The sequence below is a fragment of the Daucus carota genome, chromosome 6, assembly GCF_001625215.2.
Source record: "Daucus carota subsp. sativus chromosome 6, DH1 v3.0, whole genome shotgun sequence".
NCBI lineage: Eukaryota > Viridiplantae > Streptophyta > Magnoliopsida > Apiales > Apiaceae > Daucus > Daucus carota.
Window position 1 is genome coordinate 14511566 of NC_030386.2, and position 14705 is coordinate 14526270.

Consider the following 14705-nt stretch of genomic DNA (forward strand, 5'->3'; position numbering starts at 1 on the left):
TTTTTTTTTACATAGGAACCGTAGCTGCTACCCTTCGAGTGCGCAGGGAATAAACCCACGAGTTCACGCAATAGCCTGCAAACTACGTGAATCAGATAAATCGCACTGTGTGCGACAGAGCAATGATCCAGGAGACATAATCACAAATTTGCCCGCTTTAAAAGTTGAACCTGCAACCAAAAGGATAAAAATCCTTTTTTTTTTCCGATGTCTTTTTAATAAAAAACTGTTAGTTATCTCCGAGGCAATACCAAACAGTACATAGTACATACATCGATGGTTGCATTTGGAATCTGGCAAATGTGGGAAAAGAAGGCATCAAATTCTTGGCACTGAAACCAACTAGTACAACCAAGTGGTTGTCCCCGACTAAACTCTCGGGACTCACAAGCAGTAGCGCTTAATCGAAATGGGGGAATTTTCAGTCGTAGGAGCAGCAGGAGGTCTTGTCAACACAATTTTCTCGTGCAATCATCATCCTCAGGCTCAGCCAAATCAGCTGGCGGTCTCGTCGTCGTCTTCGAAGAGCAAGAGGAAGACAACGACAATACTCCCTTGTTATCCTCAGATTTTAAAGTCCAAGCATACATCAAGAATAATATCATCATCGGCATCTATTTTATCGTCCTCTTCTTCTGATTTAATTGCTTTTGATGAGAGAACAAGTCCACTCCAGGTAACTAATAACTATCCTTCCTTTCTCCACCATTTTAACAATCGCGGTTCATCAATTGTTTATATTTTTCGTTTATTTGAGGATTCCGCGCAGTGAAGTACCGAGCATTGAGAGTAATATGTTTTCACGGAACATAAGCATACAATCTCTGATTAGTACTACATTTTTAGGGATTTTGCTGAAATTTGCCTTTCAGTATATGTTGATTAAAGTTTAATTTTACACAGAGGAGAAGCTTAGAGCCTGTTTGCGCCTGGAGTCATCTCTGGCTTTAAGCTGGAAAATGTCTCTTTGTGTTATAAGCCAGAAGTCGGCTTAAGGTCAGAAATAAGCCGGAAACTGATTTAAAGCCAGAAGTTAGTCTGAGTTACTTTTTTGAGTGACTAAATTTTTTTGAACTTTTTTTTTTGATAAAAAATACTCCTAACTCATAAGTTACTCATAAATCATTTTTATTTTTATTATTATATTTTTAATAACTCGTAGGTCATTAATAAGTCAAAATTACCCGAACAAATATTTTAAAATCTCAGCTTCTCAGATAAGTCGCGTTAAGTCCAAAGTCATAAGCTCAGCCAAACGGGCTCTAGTCAGGCAACAGTTGACGCCGCGATGGTCTTTGATCCGTTAGAGTTCTGTCAGATGTCTAAATTAAAATACTTCTGAAGACTCTTTCAAGATCCTTGAATATGACCACATACACTTGTGCCACCATTTTCTCATGAATTTCTTATAATCTTAGGTAAATACCTTAAAACTTCAATTTATCCTATAGAACTTTTGGTTGAAAAACCACCTTTTAGTTTATAATCGTATAGACTACCGATCTACCATAGTGTACTACAATAATCTTTCCCTTATCATGTTTGCTATAACAAATGGAGATTATTGATAATTACCGTAAGTTCAACACTTTAAGGGGCCGTTTGGGCCTTGAGAAATTGGAATAGAATTCCGAAAGGAAAATGAGTAGAATGGAAAGATTAATGTTAAAAATTAAAAATAATTTCTAATGTTTAAAAATATTATATATATATTAATTTTATTTTTTATGATTTCAAACATAAATTATAAATGAAAGCTCATTGTTTGGCAAGAGTTCCCTGTATGTTAAATTGCTTTATTGTGTTTACATCTCCTCCTACTCATTTGGTGGAGATTATTTTGGATGATTTGAAGAAGTAATGAAAGCCTTTTGTTTCAAAAAAAAAAAAAAATGAAAATGAATCAGGAAAAGAAATATCTAGTGGGGATGGGGAATGGATTGTGATTTGTGAAGAAGGATAAACCTAAAACTAAAAAGGGTTAAAGAGAATGACAATTTTAATGAAACACCAATAGTTTCCTTTACCTTTACAGCTTTACCTTTCCTTTGTTAGTTACCCCAACCAAACAGCCTATAAGCTAATTTACTTGGTATGTAGAACAATATTTCTTACTCACTATTGTTAGTACCGTTGTGACTGACATGGTCGTATCTTTATCTTTACTAATCTATATCTTGGTAAAAAAGGTGAACAAGGAAATACAAAGATGCTATCAACTCATAAACAGACTTGGCAGGGGTGTTGTCTATCTAGGATCCTCACGATTGGGAGATGACCACCCACATTACAACCAATCACTAGAATTAGCAAGAGAGGTATGTCTCTTCATTTTCCGTATATACTTGTCATTAGTTGAGTTCACAAGTATAGGAAGCCTAATACCGATATTGTACATACTAAGATATATGTGTAAATGTATCTGTTCCTATATGTATGGTTTCGCAGGTCGCGAACCTTTTGGACTGTACATCGTGGTCAGGGGTCGGCCCAGGCCTAATGGATGCTGTCACCCAGGGTGCCTTAGAAGCAGGAAAGGCTGTTGGTGGGTTTAAGATAGCTAAAGAAGCCGGTGAATGGACTGCCACAAATTATCATCCCTATCTCCCTTCTGACACTTACCTTACATGCAGGTAATGTCAACTTAGAAACGCTGTTTCAAGCTTTATCTGTAGATTGTCAATTAACTGATTGAAAGACAATGCAGATTCTTTTCCGCAAGAAAGCATGGACTTGTGGATGCTGCAGTCAGGGCTAGTAACTCTGACAGGACTGCGGTAATTGGCCTCCCTGGAGGGATAGGGACTCTAGATGAGATTTTTGAGATTTTAACATTAATTCAACTGGAAAGGATAGGATCAGTACATCCAGTCCCCTTCATATTGATGAACTACGACTCTTTCTATTCCAAGCTGCTAGAGTTTTTGGATCAGTGCAAGGACGAAGGAACTGTCGGGGAAGGAGAGGTTCAGTCCTTGTGGAAAGTATGTGATAACAATTTGGATGCTCTAACGTATTTAGCAAAATTTTATGATCTTCCTCCTTCTGAGATTACATTAACAAACAACTGAAAACTATATACTATTTGTTTTTATGTTCTTTTTTGTATAATTGAGGAGATGCCTAAGACCGGAGGTTGGTGATACGTTAAAGTACATGACACCAGCAGCATAGATGAATTTTTAATGTTTTGGATAGTGTTTTCTTTATTGGACATATTATCCTGGACACTAGCAATGTTTAGTACATCTAAATAACTTTACAACCTATTTACATTGGTTTGTGCAATGGATCCATAATAATAAGCACTGTTTTGACATATTTGTTTACTCAAGACGTTATCTGATAATCCTAGAAGCAATTCAACAAATGTTTGAACAATTTTGCTATCTTGTACACCTATAGATGAAGCAGCGGAATTTCTTTCTAGGTTCTTTTCTCTTGCGATTATAATACCAATTTCGACAGCAGAATTGTATAATCATGGTACCTTCAGCAAAGTACTTCCCGTAAGTCATCATCTGGTAGGAGGTCTGTTTGACATTGTTACTGCTCGCAGACTTTTGCTTAAATACCTATATTCTGCACGGAGCCTCAAGTTAAGTTGAGAAATTCCTGCGGAGGCTGACCTTCAGGTTAGCTCAGAAGCACGCATACTTCCTGAATGGATGAAGACCAGTGCTTAATTGTCTACTTAGTTATTGTGAAGGTATGATATATGTTTTTTCATATCTTTGAGGCACTGACATTTGCAACAATGTATGCAGAGATTATTTTCAGTGCCTTGGCTTTAGATTGCGGGAACTGTATCCAGTTGGTAAAGTCTCAGCATTTCTTTCAAAATTTCAGGGAAGCAAAAGGATTGATCACTGAATTAGGAATACAATGAGACATTGATATTGTATTAGGAAAACGATCACTGAATTAAAAACCCCAGTTTGTCAGGTTCTGCTGAGTTAGGCTTTCTGCCTTCCTGTTTTACGTTGTAGTTATATATTGATCAAACTCTCAAGAGCGAAACTTAACCTGACATGTAAACCAGATTCGTCTGTTGTAATCACTGGCTCCCTGCAAGTTTTTTTAACTTTAAAAACACTACAGGAAATAAGATGATTGCAAAACGCATAAACTCGAGGAACTATTTGAAGAACAGTCTTGCTTGCTTATCAGGCATGCTAAGTTTACGTATCACTCCATATGATCTTGCATCAATGGCAGATACATTTGGATAGAAACTACATACCCTACAAACTTATCTTTTTAGTCTTGATTTTGAATTGCATATATGATACCTGCAGATTCTCTAACACAACAGTTACATATGATAGCACACTCTTGGATAGTCCCCAGTTGAAAATTCTCAGTACTGTAGTTCTCAGTTGGAAAAAACACCAGAACATTAACCCTTATTAAGCTACCTGAACTCTTGTTCTCTCCAAGTCTAATAATAAGCACACAAATTCAATAATCCAAACCTAAGTCTACATCTGTCACAACCTATCACACTTGGAAAATTGCTTATCGGCCAATAGTTTTGTCACTTGCTGTGATTGCTAGCCGGCATTACTGCCCGTAAATTGGTCACATCTTGGTTGTTTTAATATGAAATTCCATCAAGACATAGTATTGTTTTTTTCATCAGAGATAATTTATGTTCCCCAACAAAACTGCAGAATCATATTCATTTACAATTCTCTAATGCAAATATTCAGTAACTGTATATACATAACAATATGAGGAAGTATGCTATATCGGGTGGCAGATGTATATGAACCTCGCGGAATGTACTATCGCGTCAACATATTCTATACAAGATAGTAGTTGCTACTTAACCAGAGAAAAATCTCTTCCATGACACCCAAGGGAGGAATCCCCCTGCAAGAAAGACGCACGAAACTATATAAGCCAGATTAGGGATGAAAGGGATTGGATGAGAGGTTAAGTATAATGGTTTACTGATGAGTAACAGACGAGTAACAGAGAAACAAGCTGAATAATAATTAAGAAATGTGTGTGTGGATAAATGTAAACACTGGAACATGGTATCGCATAGAAAGAGGATGATACCACAATCAGGGCAGCGGATATATTCTTTTTTCATTAATACGAGTCCTGAACCTTGACAGACCTCACACTTTTTCTGCGCCACCTGCAGTGCGAGGACAGACTTATGATTCAACGTGAATGTGTACTTTTATAGGAAAACAGAGATTTGTGCATATTAATTTCTATTAGTTGGTCGTTATACAGAATGCCAGAACAAGTTTACTAGTACAAATGTATACTGATATTGCTATTAACCGGATGAAATTATTTTGCCTAAAGACTTGTGGTAATGAATAAACAAAAAGCAATGGTTGACAACTTACAATCCGCTTGGAGAACTCTATAGCAGCCACGACGAAAGGGATAACACCAGCTGCATAAATTACAGTTAAATTATATAAGAACAAATTAATGAAAATTTATCAGGATAAGGCAGGCAGAAGATACCTAAAGCACCAACCAGGATCTGCCAAGTGAGCTCGGGGTCGGACTCAGTAGCAGAAACAACCTGATCGCTGCTGATGGCTAATGAGGTGAAAGAGGAAGACCGATTACTCGTATTCTTGAACCACAGAAGACGACGGTTAGGAATAGGAATGACTTGTCTAGAGCATGGAATATTGTAGTTATTAGTACTGATGCGAGGGTGGTACCTGCTGCTGCTGCTTAATTCTCTACTCAATACTACTGCTGACGATGTTATGGAATTCATTTTCATCATCATTCCGACTGTTTGAATATAATATGATCCTAACAAGTCGTTCTCCGATTACACCGATAACTTAAGCACCGATATCCAAGTTGTTACTAAACAGGTGTGGATGGTTAAGGCAGTACTGTTACTATTTTTCTCTGCCTCTGGCTGCCCTCATGATTACAAGGGGCCCCTGTTTCTCCACGTTCGTTCATTCCTCTCCACAGCTCGCCTTATCTTGGAATGCATTACTAATTTGTACACTAAAAAAGCTGAATGTATGTCCATTTTTTGCTATTCAGAAAATGAAAAGTGAATTCATGGTTTCAACTCGGAGACTGGGTAATTTCGGGCGATTAACGAACCTCCTCTAAAAGTGTCGTAGACTATGTGGCACAATAACATACTCGGTGACTAATGACCACATGTCTCATCAATAAAATTTTCTATGATGTGTCATGAGCACATAATAAGTACTCAATAAATTATATCAATTTCAGTCAAAGTTTGGTCAATTTGACCACAAAAAGACAAACAAAACAGATAAATTGGGACAAAGAGAGTATTATATATACTTGCCCTACCTGATGACAATTGTTAAGAACTAATAAATATGTCTACGAGTATTTGGAATGTTGATAAATCTGGAATTTGGCAGAGTTAATTTTTCTTCTGGCTTTGTGGTCTGAAGTAAAATTTTTATGTAAGATTATGAAGACAAAATCATGATACAATACCACCCCGTTAATTCAATAATGTACCTGACGAGTGACGACCCTGTCTATAACTCAGGATACTTTTTGGTGGCAGTATTCCTGCACATATTGAAAAAAGCTCGGGAGCCTATCCTGTCCATGTTATGTGTTCCGAATGAGCGTGGCGTGTTAAATGATTCTGAAGTCATGTCAAATCTTTACGATAATGGCTTGACAATTTTTTGAAAAAATATATGTAATTTTTCTTGAAAAATCATTAAAAGTCTATCAATTATATTTTTCCATCAAAGTCATTCATGTATTGAATAACAACTTACTTTAATAACTTTTTAAAAGTTATAATTCAATACCTCAAATTCTGAAAGACTTTTTAAAAATCCTGATATAATACCTCTTTACTTTTAAAGAGTATTTAAAAATCTTAATTGAATACACCTTGATTTTAAAAGTCAATAAAAGTCATCGAAAATCATGATACAATGCCAGCCTCTCAGGGGCTAGTATTGTATCATGATTTTTAATGACAAATTTTGGGAAGATGACTTTAATGGATTTTATAGACTTTAAATGACTCTCGTTGACTTCTTAAGATTTCAAAAACAATTCATGACTCCCGAGACAATGACTTTTAAAAACTTTAACGGACTTTTTTTTACAAATTCATGACTTTGAAATACTTTAATAAACTTTTATTAAAATCATAAATGGCCTCTCTGAAACCCTCTAGACTTTTTGTTATACCCTCTCGATCTTCTGCTATACCCAAGTTGGGTGTATGTTCACGGATCTGGCGACTACAAAATGTAATACTGCAACATTTTTGTCTACTTAAGTAGTGCTTCTCGTCGATACAGAATTCTGCTTCACTTGATTCAGTCACTATATGGGCATTGTTAGGCTTGAAGGTGTACGGATGTTTAATTGGTAGGTATGGCCTTTGCATGGCATATATGCTTGGTAGTCTTTGAATGTAGCTGAATTTTCGTTTTATGCTTATAACAAGATTGAGATCTTCGACAATCTGTATAAATTAAAAATCATGAGTAGAAGCAAGTAGATTTATATGTATGTAAAAATACATAATGATAATAGAAAATCATAATAGAGAAGAAAAATGATGAATTGGAGAGACTTTTCGCAGAGGATGAATCCTAGGTTGGAGCGATCGGTTAATTGAGAGAAGATAAAGTCATGTTAAATCTTTTCAAGAATGGCCTGACAATTGTCTGAAAAAATATATGCAATTTTCCATTGAAAGTTATTAAAAGTCTATCAATTATATATTTCCACCAAAGTCATTGATATATTGAATAACAACTGACTTTTAATAACTATTTAAAAATTGTAATTCAATACCTCAAATTTTGAAAGACTTTTTAGAAATCCTAATACAATACCTCTTTACTTTTAAAGAGTATTTAAAAATCTTAATTGAATACACCTTGATTTTAAAAGTCAATAAAAGTCATCGAAAATCATGATACAATACCAGCATCTTAAATTTTAAAAGTCAGTAAAAGTCATTAAAAATCATGATACAATACCACCCCGTAAAATTATTAAAATTATTCATAGATGTCTCCGGATAGACGGTAAAATTTCAAAGCCTGGAAATGCAAAAACACATACAAACACAACCACCGAGAGAGAAGAAAGTAGGGCTGGCAATTTCGGGTAGTGGGTCGGGTTCGTGTCGGGTCAGCATTCTCGGGTAGTATTTTTAACCCAACCCGAACCCGACCCGAAAATTTAATGGGTACAGATATGTAACCCGAACACGACCCGATATAATTTCGGGTTACCCGACACGACCCGAAATGACCCGAAGCTCTCCAAATTTAATCAATTTCAGCATGTACACAGATCTCTTAAAAAAATCATCAAGCTCAGGATACACAAACAAACTGCATATTTAGTTCATACACTTCACAAACTGAGAGGGCGAGTGATTGTTCGAACCGAAATGAGATAAACTTACCCATTTCGAAATTGAAAAAGTAAATCCAATACGAATCTAGTTAAGAGGGGAGTGAGAGATTCGAATTGGAGTGAGAGGGGGAGGAGATTGAGAAGTTGAAGATTCGAAAAGAGAGAGTTTTTGATGTGGAGGCTAAAAGAAGAGAACGAGAGCGAGAGATTCAGGGTTGAGAGATTCAGAGATTTAGGGTTGATACCAAGAGAGGCGGCCGTGACTTACTACTTAGCACTAAGAAAGAAGTATTATGAGCAACAGAGCAAGTGTCCTGACTACTGAGGGTTTTGTATATTAAATATTACTGTAACTCTTAAATATATAATATATATATATGTATGCGGGTTGATTTCGGGTTACCCGAACCCGACCCGAAAATGACCCGATTTTTTCGGGTCAGTTTTGAATCAACCCGAAATCGACCCGAACCCGAAATACCCTAACCCGAATTCGTACTTTACGGGTCGAATTCGTGTCGGGTTATCGGGTCGTGTCTGAAATTGCCAGCCCTAGAAGAAAGTGAGATAGAAAGAAAAAATGGACAAAAAGAATAATGAAAAGAGAAACTAAAGGACACCAAGGAAAAGATAAATAAAATGAGAAACTACACCAAAAAATAAATATTTGAATTCGAATTTATAAAATAATTTTAATCGTAAATTCGTGATTTGAATTAAAAGTTCTGAATTGGGATCCAGTCCGGATTAAAAATATCCGAATATTTAAATTTGTTTATTCATCCTGAAATCTGAATGGTGAAAAGGATGAGAGAACCAAAAAGAGATACTTCCTCAGTCCCGTTCATTTTTATACAGTTTTCTCTTTGAGATATCTCATCATTTCTATATATTCCTAAAATAGCAACTTTTAATAATGTAAAACACTATTACACCAACCACTTTTTTCCACTATCTTAATTTTATAATAATATAAATACTATTACACCCACTATTTTCCTCCACTATCACAAATATATAATTAAATACATATGGGTTCCGCCACTTTATCTTAATTTTATAATAATATAAATACTATTACACCCACTATTTTCCTCCACTATCACAAATATATAATTAAATACAGATGGGTTCCGCCACTTTATCCATTTTTCATCTAATTTTATTATTTTTTACACTTTTTCTTGGTCTACGTGTCTACTCAGGGAGTAGTTAGACCATCTCCAAGGGGCTCTCTAAATAAGCTTTTAACTTCAAATTTAAAGAGCAAAGCAAAAATTAGAGCTCCAATGGGCTCTTAAAAGCTCTTTAAAAATTTAAGAGCTTATCATCTCTCCTCTCTTTTAAAGAGCATGTAAGAGCTCTTAACTTTTTTTTCATGAATATAATATTGATTTCCCTCCAACTTTACCTCCAACATTTCTCTCTTTTTACTATTCTCTCTCATTTATATGAATAAAATATGAATAAGGAGCAAGTATAAAAAGGAGCATTGGAGTTGAAATCTTTTTCAATGTCTTAACTCACTAGGAGCCAAACATTATATCTATATAATCCTAATTTGTGAATACAAACAAATTGGAAAATTACTTTTTTTGTCCTTCATTTTTTCTCTTAGTACTACGCGGGGTGTTTTCAGTAAATTCAACCTGCTCTTGGACTACCCAGTTCTAATCGGGTTCCGACCCGGAAGCATTTACAGTATTCTTCTTTCACACAGCTTCAAAAATCCGAACACAAAACGGGCGACCCATCATTCCTTCGACAACAAACTGCAGTTGCAACGACCCACAGTTTTGAAATGGTTTTGCCGTTAGTGACCCACGATTTCATCCACAGTTTCTCCAACTTTTCCGTGCTCCTCTAACGACGGAAACAGGACGGTGAAGCCTTCCACTCATTGCGATCTCCGCTGCAAGTAGTAGCCATGGACAGTGGTTAGTCTCCGTCTTCTCTGTTTTGTTTCAGAAATTGAAGTTTGTGGTTATATAGTCGTGTTTTGATGATGCGTTCGATCCGTTTGTTGGGATATATTTACGAACAGGTCGTAAGCGCATACCTTTAGGTGTTGTTTCTCCTTCGGCTGTTAGAAATGGTGAGCAAAAATGAATTTTAAACTCTGTCATATCGATACAGACCATTGACCTTTACATTTTTGGGTGTTGTTAGCGCAACGGAGGCGACCTTCACATGATGTGCAGACATCTGGTAATGTGCCATCTGCGAATCGTGAGAATTTGGAACCGAATAGAGCATCTGCATCTATGCCAGAATCAAGTTTTCAGAGTCCAGCACGTAATGATAATTTTGTCCAACAGCCATCACACTCCACCCTGGGTTCGTGTACAGGTATTATTCTGACATTATGCTTCACATTCAAAGTTCCTGGACCAGATTAAAATACAGAACAAACACTATCACTAGCATGAAACTTAATAAGAGTGAACAGGGAGAGTGACATTGTTAATAGGATAAATCTGAGTGTTCAGTAAAAATGCCAGGTTACAAAAAAAATGCTTCTGGATCTCAGTGATGGTTTTGTTTGCTTCTTTTTCGGATGCTTATATGTGTTTTTTTTGTTAGTAGAGAAACGTCGATATGTTCATCCAACTGAATTTAATGTGCAATACAGAGATACTGATACTGAAAATTCCAATCCCAACATTATGATATCAGGTTCCACGCGTAAACCTCTTCTTATGTTATGCACAGAGCAGCTTATTGTGTATTCAACTTCTGCATTGTGCTTTTTTCAGGTTCCTCGAGGACAAAATGACCAGCATCACATACCTCTTTTTCCATGTGTGCTCCTGTCAATGTGACTTCGCAGGCTGTTGGATGTGACAACTGCTCAGCTTCAGGTAGTTTGATTTTTTCTGCACATGGAAGGTTTTACAACAGCTATTATTGTATACATTGTCATGTATGAAATTTGAGAGTGCGGTTATACATCAAGGCGGAAAGTCTGAATCTGTTCCTTCATATTCAATTGCATGGACGTGACCATCCCCTAAAACTTCTATAGCCTAGGTGGTAAGCGCGTCTTTGGGTCCTCTATCTCTTTCTTCAGCACGTCCTGGTGAGTTTGAATACCGCTTCTTCCTTTTTGTTTTTGATTCTGATTTGTTAATGACCGATGCAGTGTGTCTTTGCTCATTTTTTCAGGATAGAAGATAAGTACCAAAAATAACTTATCTTTGCATGCTAATAGTTATGATCCTCAAACAACTGCTTCTTATTCGGGTGAAAACAGTGATCCCATCACCATTCAATTTTCCGGTGGACACACTGGTAGGTTCCATTTGTATCATGGTTTATTGCTTGATTTATTGAACACTGCAGATCGCTAAACACACACTACTCTGTATACTATGTGGGTTTATGCATATAACACTGTATTATGATAATTCTTCAATGAATGACAACACATGTTCCAGTATGTGTAAAAAATTTAGTCTGCTTCCGATGATTACTCTCAATCCCAAAAATTTTATACTGATACAGGTGTAAATTATTTTCAGTTACAATGTAGGTTCCCGTTTACCACTTGGTAGTCGGACCCCAGCCAGTCATCCAAGCCATGGAGTCCAGACATCAACTCAAGCACCAGGTATTGTTTCCAGATGCTCAAGCAATCTAAATTAGGACAGTTTTAGAAAAAACACTAGGTACTCACCATACTATAGGCATTGTTTTCTAATGCATTTCGACTCAAGCAATATCTTCCTGTTATGTCTATACTGAAACAAATAATTCTGTTATTTTTTGTAGTTTATTTGGTACTACTAATTAAGATCTTAGTTAGACTATTGACTTTTAAACTACACAAGTGAGTGACAATGGTGCCTTACTGGCTTGGTAGTTATGCTATCTGTTAAACCACATATCTAACTATCTAAGCAGTCTGATAAATAGGAAGCCATAATTGGAAAATACTCTAAGCAATTAGTACTCAGTTGGTTTCTTTGCGCTTTTAAACAGATTCTGTTATAACCTTTATTAGGTTTCAACTTTTAGACGGGGATTGCCTCTGAACTCCAGTTACCTCCAAACATTCATAAGAATCTACTAAACTTGGAGACTAACATCCGTGCCTTAGTATAGGTATATTCAACCTTTAAAAGTATAGCCTGTAGTTTCATTATACCCCTCACTTCTACTATACTTAAGCTCAGGGGTATACTCAAACCTCATAAGAGGTATTGTGTGCGTGCATATTTGTACTCCTATAAATAACCTTTTTCCAAACCAAAAAAAACTAGATTATAGCATAATTGATTTTCATTTTCATTAGATATCTTCATTTTTCGTTCTGAATATTAATTTTTAGAGCAACCTGGTGGCATATCTTCAAGATTAGAAAGGAGAAGAGGACTGGAGATTTCTACATTTAGCAGGGGGTGGACACATTTTCCAGCCTGGAACCTTGATTCACCTCCATTTCCGTTACGTTCCTCATTCTAACCTTTCCCTCTGATCCCACCATATTGTCAATAAGAAATATCTCATCCAACTTTTTGCCACCAGGTTGAGATTCCTCTGCATCCTGTGACAAGTCATGCTCTTTATGATCTATAATTGCATCTTCTCTTCCTTGCTCACCACAAAATGAAACAAGAGCTCCTGAATTACCATCAGTCAGAGCAGCTTTCTCATTATATAATTAGCTGCAAACTTGATATTCATTAATATTACCTACAATCTATAAAAGTTGATGCCAGTAGAATATATACGAAAATCTAATTAGTTAATATATACTTCATAAGGTAAAGCAAATACCTGAAAAACAGAATTATTTATTGCAGAACTCATAATTTGATCAGAAACTTTGGCTTCTAAATAATTTAATACCACACTACATATATATCTTTTTGGTACATGTTTTTATGGATAGTATTCATGGGTAATACTCAAGCAGACATCATTTAGATTAGAAAAGAAGTTTGAAGTTTCTGAAATTTGGTATGATATGTGTTGAGTAAATTAATATTTTGTGGATATAAGTATGTTGTATGGATGTGGAAGCACTCTTTTTTTTTTCATTTTATTTTTGTTATAACAATTTCAGTCCCATATGAGATAACTCATTTGTGGTTAACTACAAATTACAAGGATTGCTAATTTTGTTATTTCTCCAGACACCAGGACGGGAGTTCTTACTTCGCGTATCATATCTTGAAATCTATAATGAGGTCAGTTGTCCCATTTCTCTAATTTTATAATTGTGGAAGTTCATAATCGATTTTTTTTTGCAATGTGAGCCCCCTGAAGCAAATACCAATAAAGTATTGTAGAAAAGTGGCTTGGCTAAACCTGAATTCTACTTGGCATGTAGAAATGATAATGGGTTGGCGCGGTTCTGCTTTGGTAACAACCAAACCTGAAACTGAAAACCAATTATGATCTGTTGTGTGTCGATTCGGGTTTATCTGTGAGTCCATAAACAGCCCACGTCACACAGCTGGTTAAGTTTAAATGCATCTATAAGCATGCTAGCATCTCATAGAGCCTGTGCCAAGAGCATGGCATTATACTTTTATGATATAAATGATAATGGGTCGCTTATTCACTATATAAACTTTAGTCTTCATCCTGACATAATTGTATTAATTCAGTTTTCCTACTTATTGTTTTAATTTCAGGTGATAAATGACCTTGATCCAACTGTGCAAAACTTGCGTGTCCGTGAAGATGCACAGGTCCTTATAATCCCTTAATGAGGCGGCTCACATTGCAAATGGCTCTCATCCCGAAATTGCATCTTTCTCCTTAGCATCAATGTAAGTACTATGTCTTTGTTTTAAATTGCATTCGTCTGAGGCTCATTGTGCTTAATATATATTGTAGTTCAACTCTCTTAAAGTGTATCCAATTTTTTAGGTTTAATAGAGCAGTGGTACAAAGTGATGGACATTGAATTAATTGGGCTCATTTAAAAAAAAACATCCACGTTTAATCATGTTGATCTACTCATGAGGTAGCAAGCAACTCATCACAGACCATTGAGTTTATGCTGCAGGAAAGATGCACCGACGAATCCAAAAGTCTGGTTGCCTACACAACCCTTGATGTAGACTATGTTCAGCTATCTATGAGCTATCTATGAATGGGAAAGATCCATCCCGTATTCCTATTCTTTCCTTTGGGTTTGTGATTGTACCAATGAAACAAAACAACAACATCGATACAGAAGACCCTGGTTGTTTCCTGACAATAGGCCTCCAAGTTCTTGCCGCACCGTCCCAAATGTAAAGCTCAACCTTTCAAGGATTATATCGACCTTAATACCATATAAAATAAATATTGACATTAATAAATAT

At 36.0% G+C, this 14705-nt stretch overlaps 3 protein-coding genes across 11 annotated transcripts; 2 read left to right on the plus strand and 1 right to left on the minus strand.

Moving 5' to 3' along the window:
• The first annotated feature begins 237 nt into the window (after window positions 1-237).
• LOC108225077 (probable cytokinin riboside 5'-monophosphate phosphoribohydrolase LOGL10) lies at window positions 238-4095 on the plus strand. 6 transcript variants are annotated; one of them, XR_010284763.1, is made up of 6 exons: window positions 239-676; window positions 2190-2318; window positions 2449-2633; window positions 2708-2984; window positions 3560-3709; window positions 3850-4095. XR_010284763.1 is itself a non-coding variant. In XM_064080348.1 (5 exons), the coding sequence occupies exons 1-5, from the start codon at window positions 410-412 to the stop codon at window positions 3792-3794; spliced, it is 885 nt and encodes a 294-aa protein (XP_063936418.1). In that variant the 5' UTR covers window positions 238-409; the 3' UTR covers window positions 3795-4095. The 6 variants fall into 6 exon arrangements, 4 of the variants coding, with proteins under 4 accessions (XP_063936418.1, XP_063936416.1, XP_063936417.1 ...); XR_010284764.1 differs by having other exon boundaries at window positions 3560-3635; window positions 3768-4095; XM_064080348.1 differs by lacking the exon at window positions 3560-3709 and having other exon boundaries at window positions 238-676; window positions 3768-4095.
• Window positions 4096-4608: 513 nt separating this feature from the next.
• Window positions 4609-6059, minus strand: LOC108226539 (uncharacterized). Its single transcript, XM_017401509.2, has 4 exons — window positions 5494-6059; window positions 5370-5419; window positions 5068-5149; window positions 4609-4875 (listed from the first exon to the last, which is right to left on the minus strand). Exons 1-4 carry the CDS (start codon window positions 5768-5770, stop codon window positions 4829-4831), a joined length of 456 nt encoding a protein of 151 aa, XP_017256998.1. The 5' UTR covers window positions 5771-6059; the 3' UTR covers window positions 4609-4828.
• A 4056-nt stretch (window positions 6060-10115) lies between these two features.
• LOC135146935 (uncharacterized) lies at window positions 10116-13579 on the plus strand. Of its 4 annotated transcripts, none has more exons than XM_064078840.1 (9): window positions 10116-10322; window positions 10430-10480; window positions 10555-10734; window positions 10972-11061; window positions 11142-11246; window positions 11411-11464; window positions 11528-11676; window positions 11907-11995; window positions 13524-13579. In XM_064078840.1, the coding sequence occupies exons 1-5, from the start codon at window positions 10313-10315 to the stop codon at window positions 11159-11161; spliced, it is 351 nt and encodes a 116-aa protein (XP_063934910.1). In that variant the 5' UTR covers window positions 10116-10312; the 3' UTR covers window positions 11162-11246; window positions 11411-11464; window positions 11528-11676; window positions 11907-11995; window positions 13524-13579. The 4 variants fall into 4 exon arrangements, with proteins under 4 accessions (XP_063934910.1, XP_063934908.1, XP_063934909.1 ...); XM_064078838.1 differs by having other exon boundaries at window positions 11551-11676; XM_064078839.1 differs by having other exon boundaries at window positions 11142-11464.
• The last annotated feature ends 1126 nt before the right edge of the window (window positions 13580-14705 follow it).

Coding starts and splice junctions, on each gene's coding strand:
- LOC108225077 (XM_017399890.2), top strand. CDS start 410: ATGGGGGAATTTTCAGTCGTAGGAGCAGCAGGAGGTCTTGTCAACACA. Junction 2,319..2,448: donor CACTAGAATTAGCAAGAGAG/GTATGTCTCTTC, acceptor ATGGTTTCGCAG/GTCGCGAACCTTTTGGACTG. Junction 2,634..2,707: donor GACACTTACCTTACATGCAG/GTAATGTCAACT, acceptor AAGACAATGCAG/ATTCTTTTCCGCAAGAAAGC.
- LOC135146935 (XM_064078839.1), top strand. Junction 10,481..10,554: donor TCCTTCGGCTGTTAGAAATG/GTGAGCAAAAAT, acceptor GGGTGTTGTTAG/CGCAACGGAGGCGACCTTCA. Junction 11,062..11,141: donor TCCCAACATTATGATATCAG/GTTCCACGCGTA, acceptor TGCTTTTTTCAG/GTTCCTCGAGGACAAAATGA.
- LOC108226539 (XM_017401509.2), bottom strand. CDS start 5,770: ATGATGATGAAAATGAATTCCATAACATCGTCAGCAGTAGTATTGAGT. Junction 5,420..5,493: donor GATCCTGGTTGGTGCTTTAG/GTATCTTCTGCC, acceptor TAATTTATGCAG/CTGGTGTTATCCCTTTCGTC. Junction 4,876..5,067: donor TATCCGCTGCCCTGATTGTG/GTATCATCCTCT, acceptor TCTTTCTTGCAG/GGGGATTCCTCCCTTGGGTG.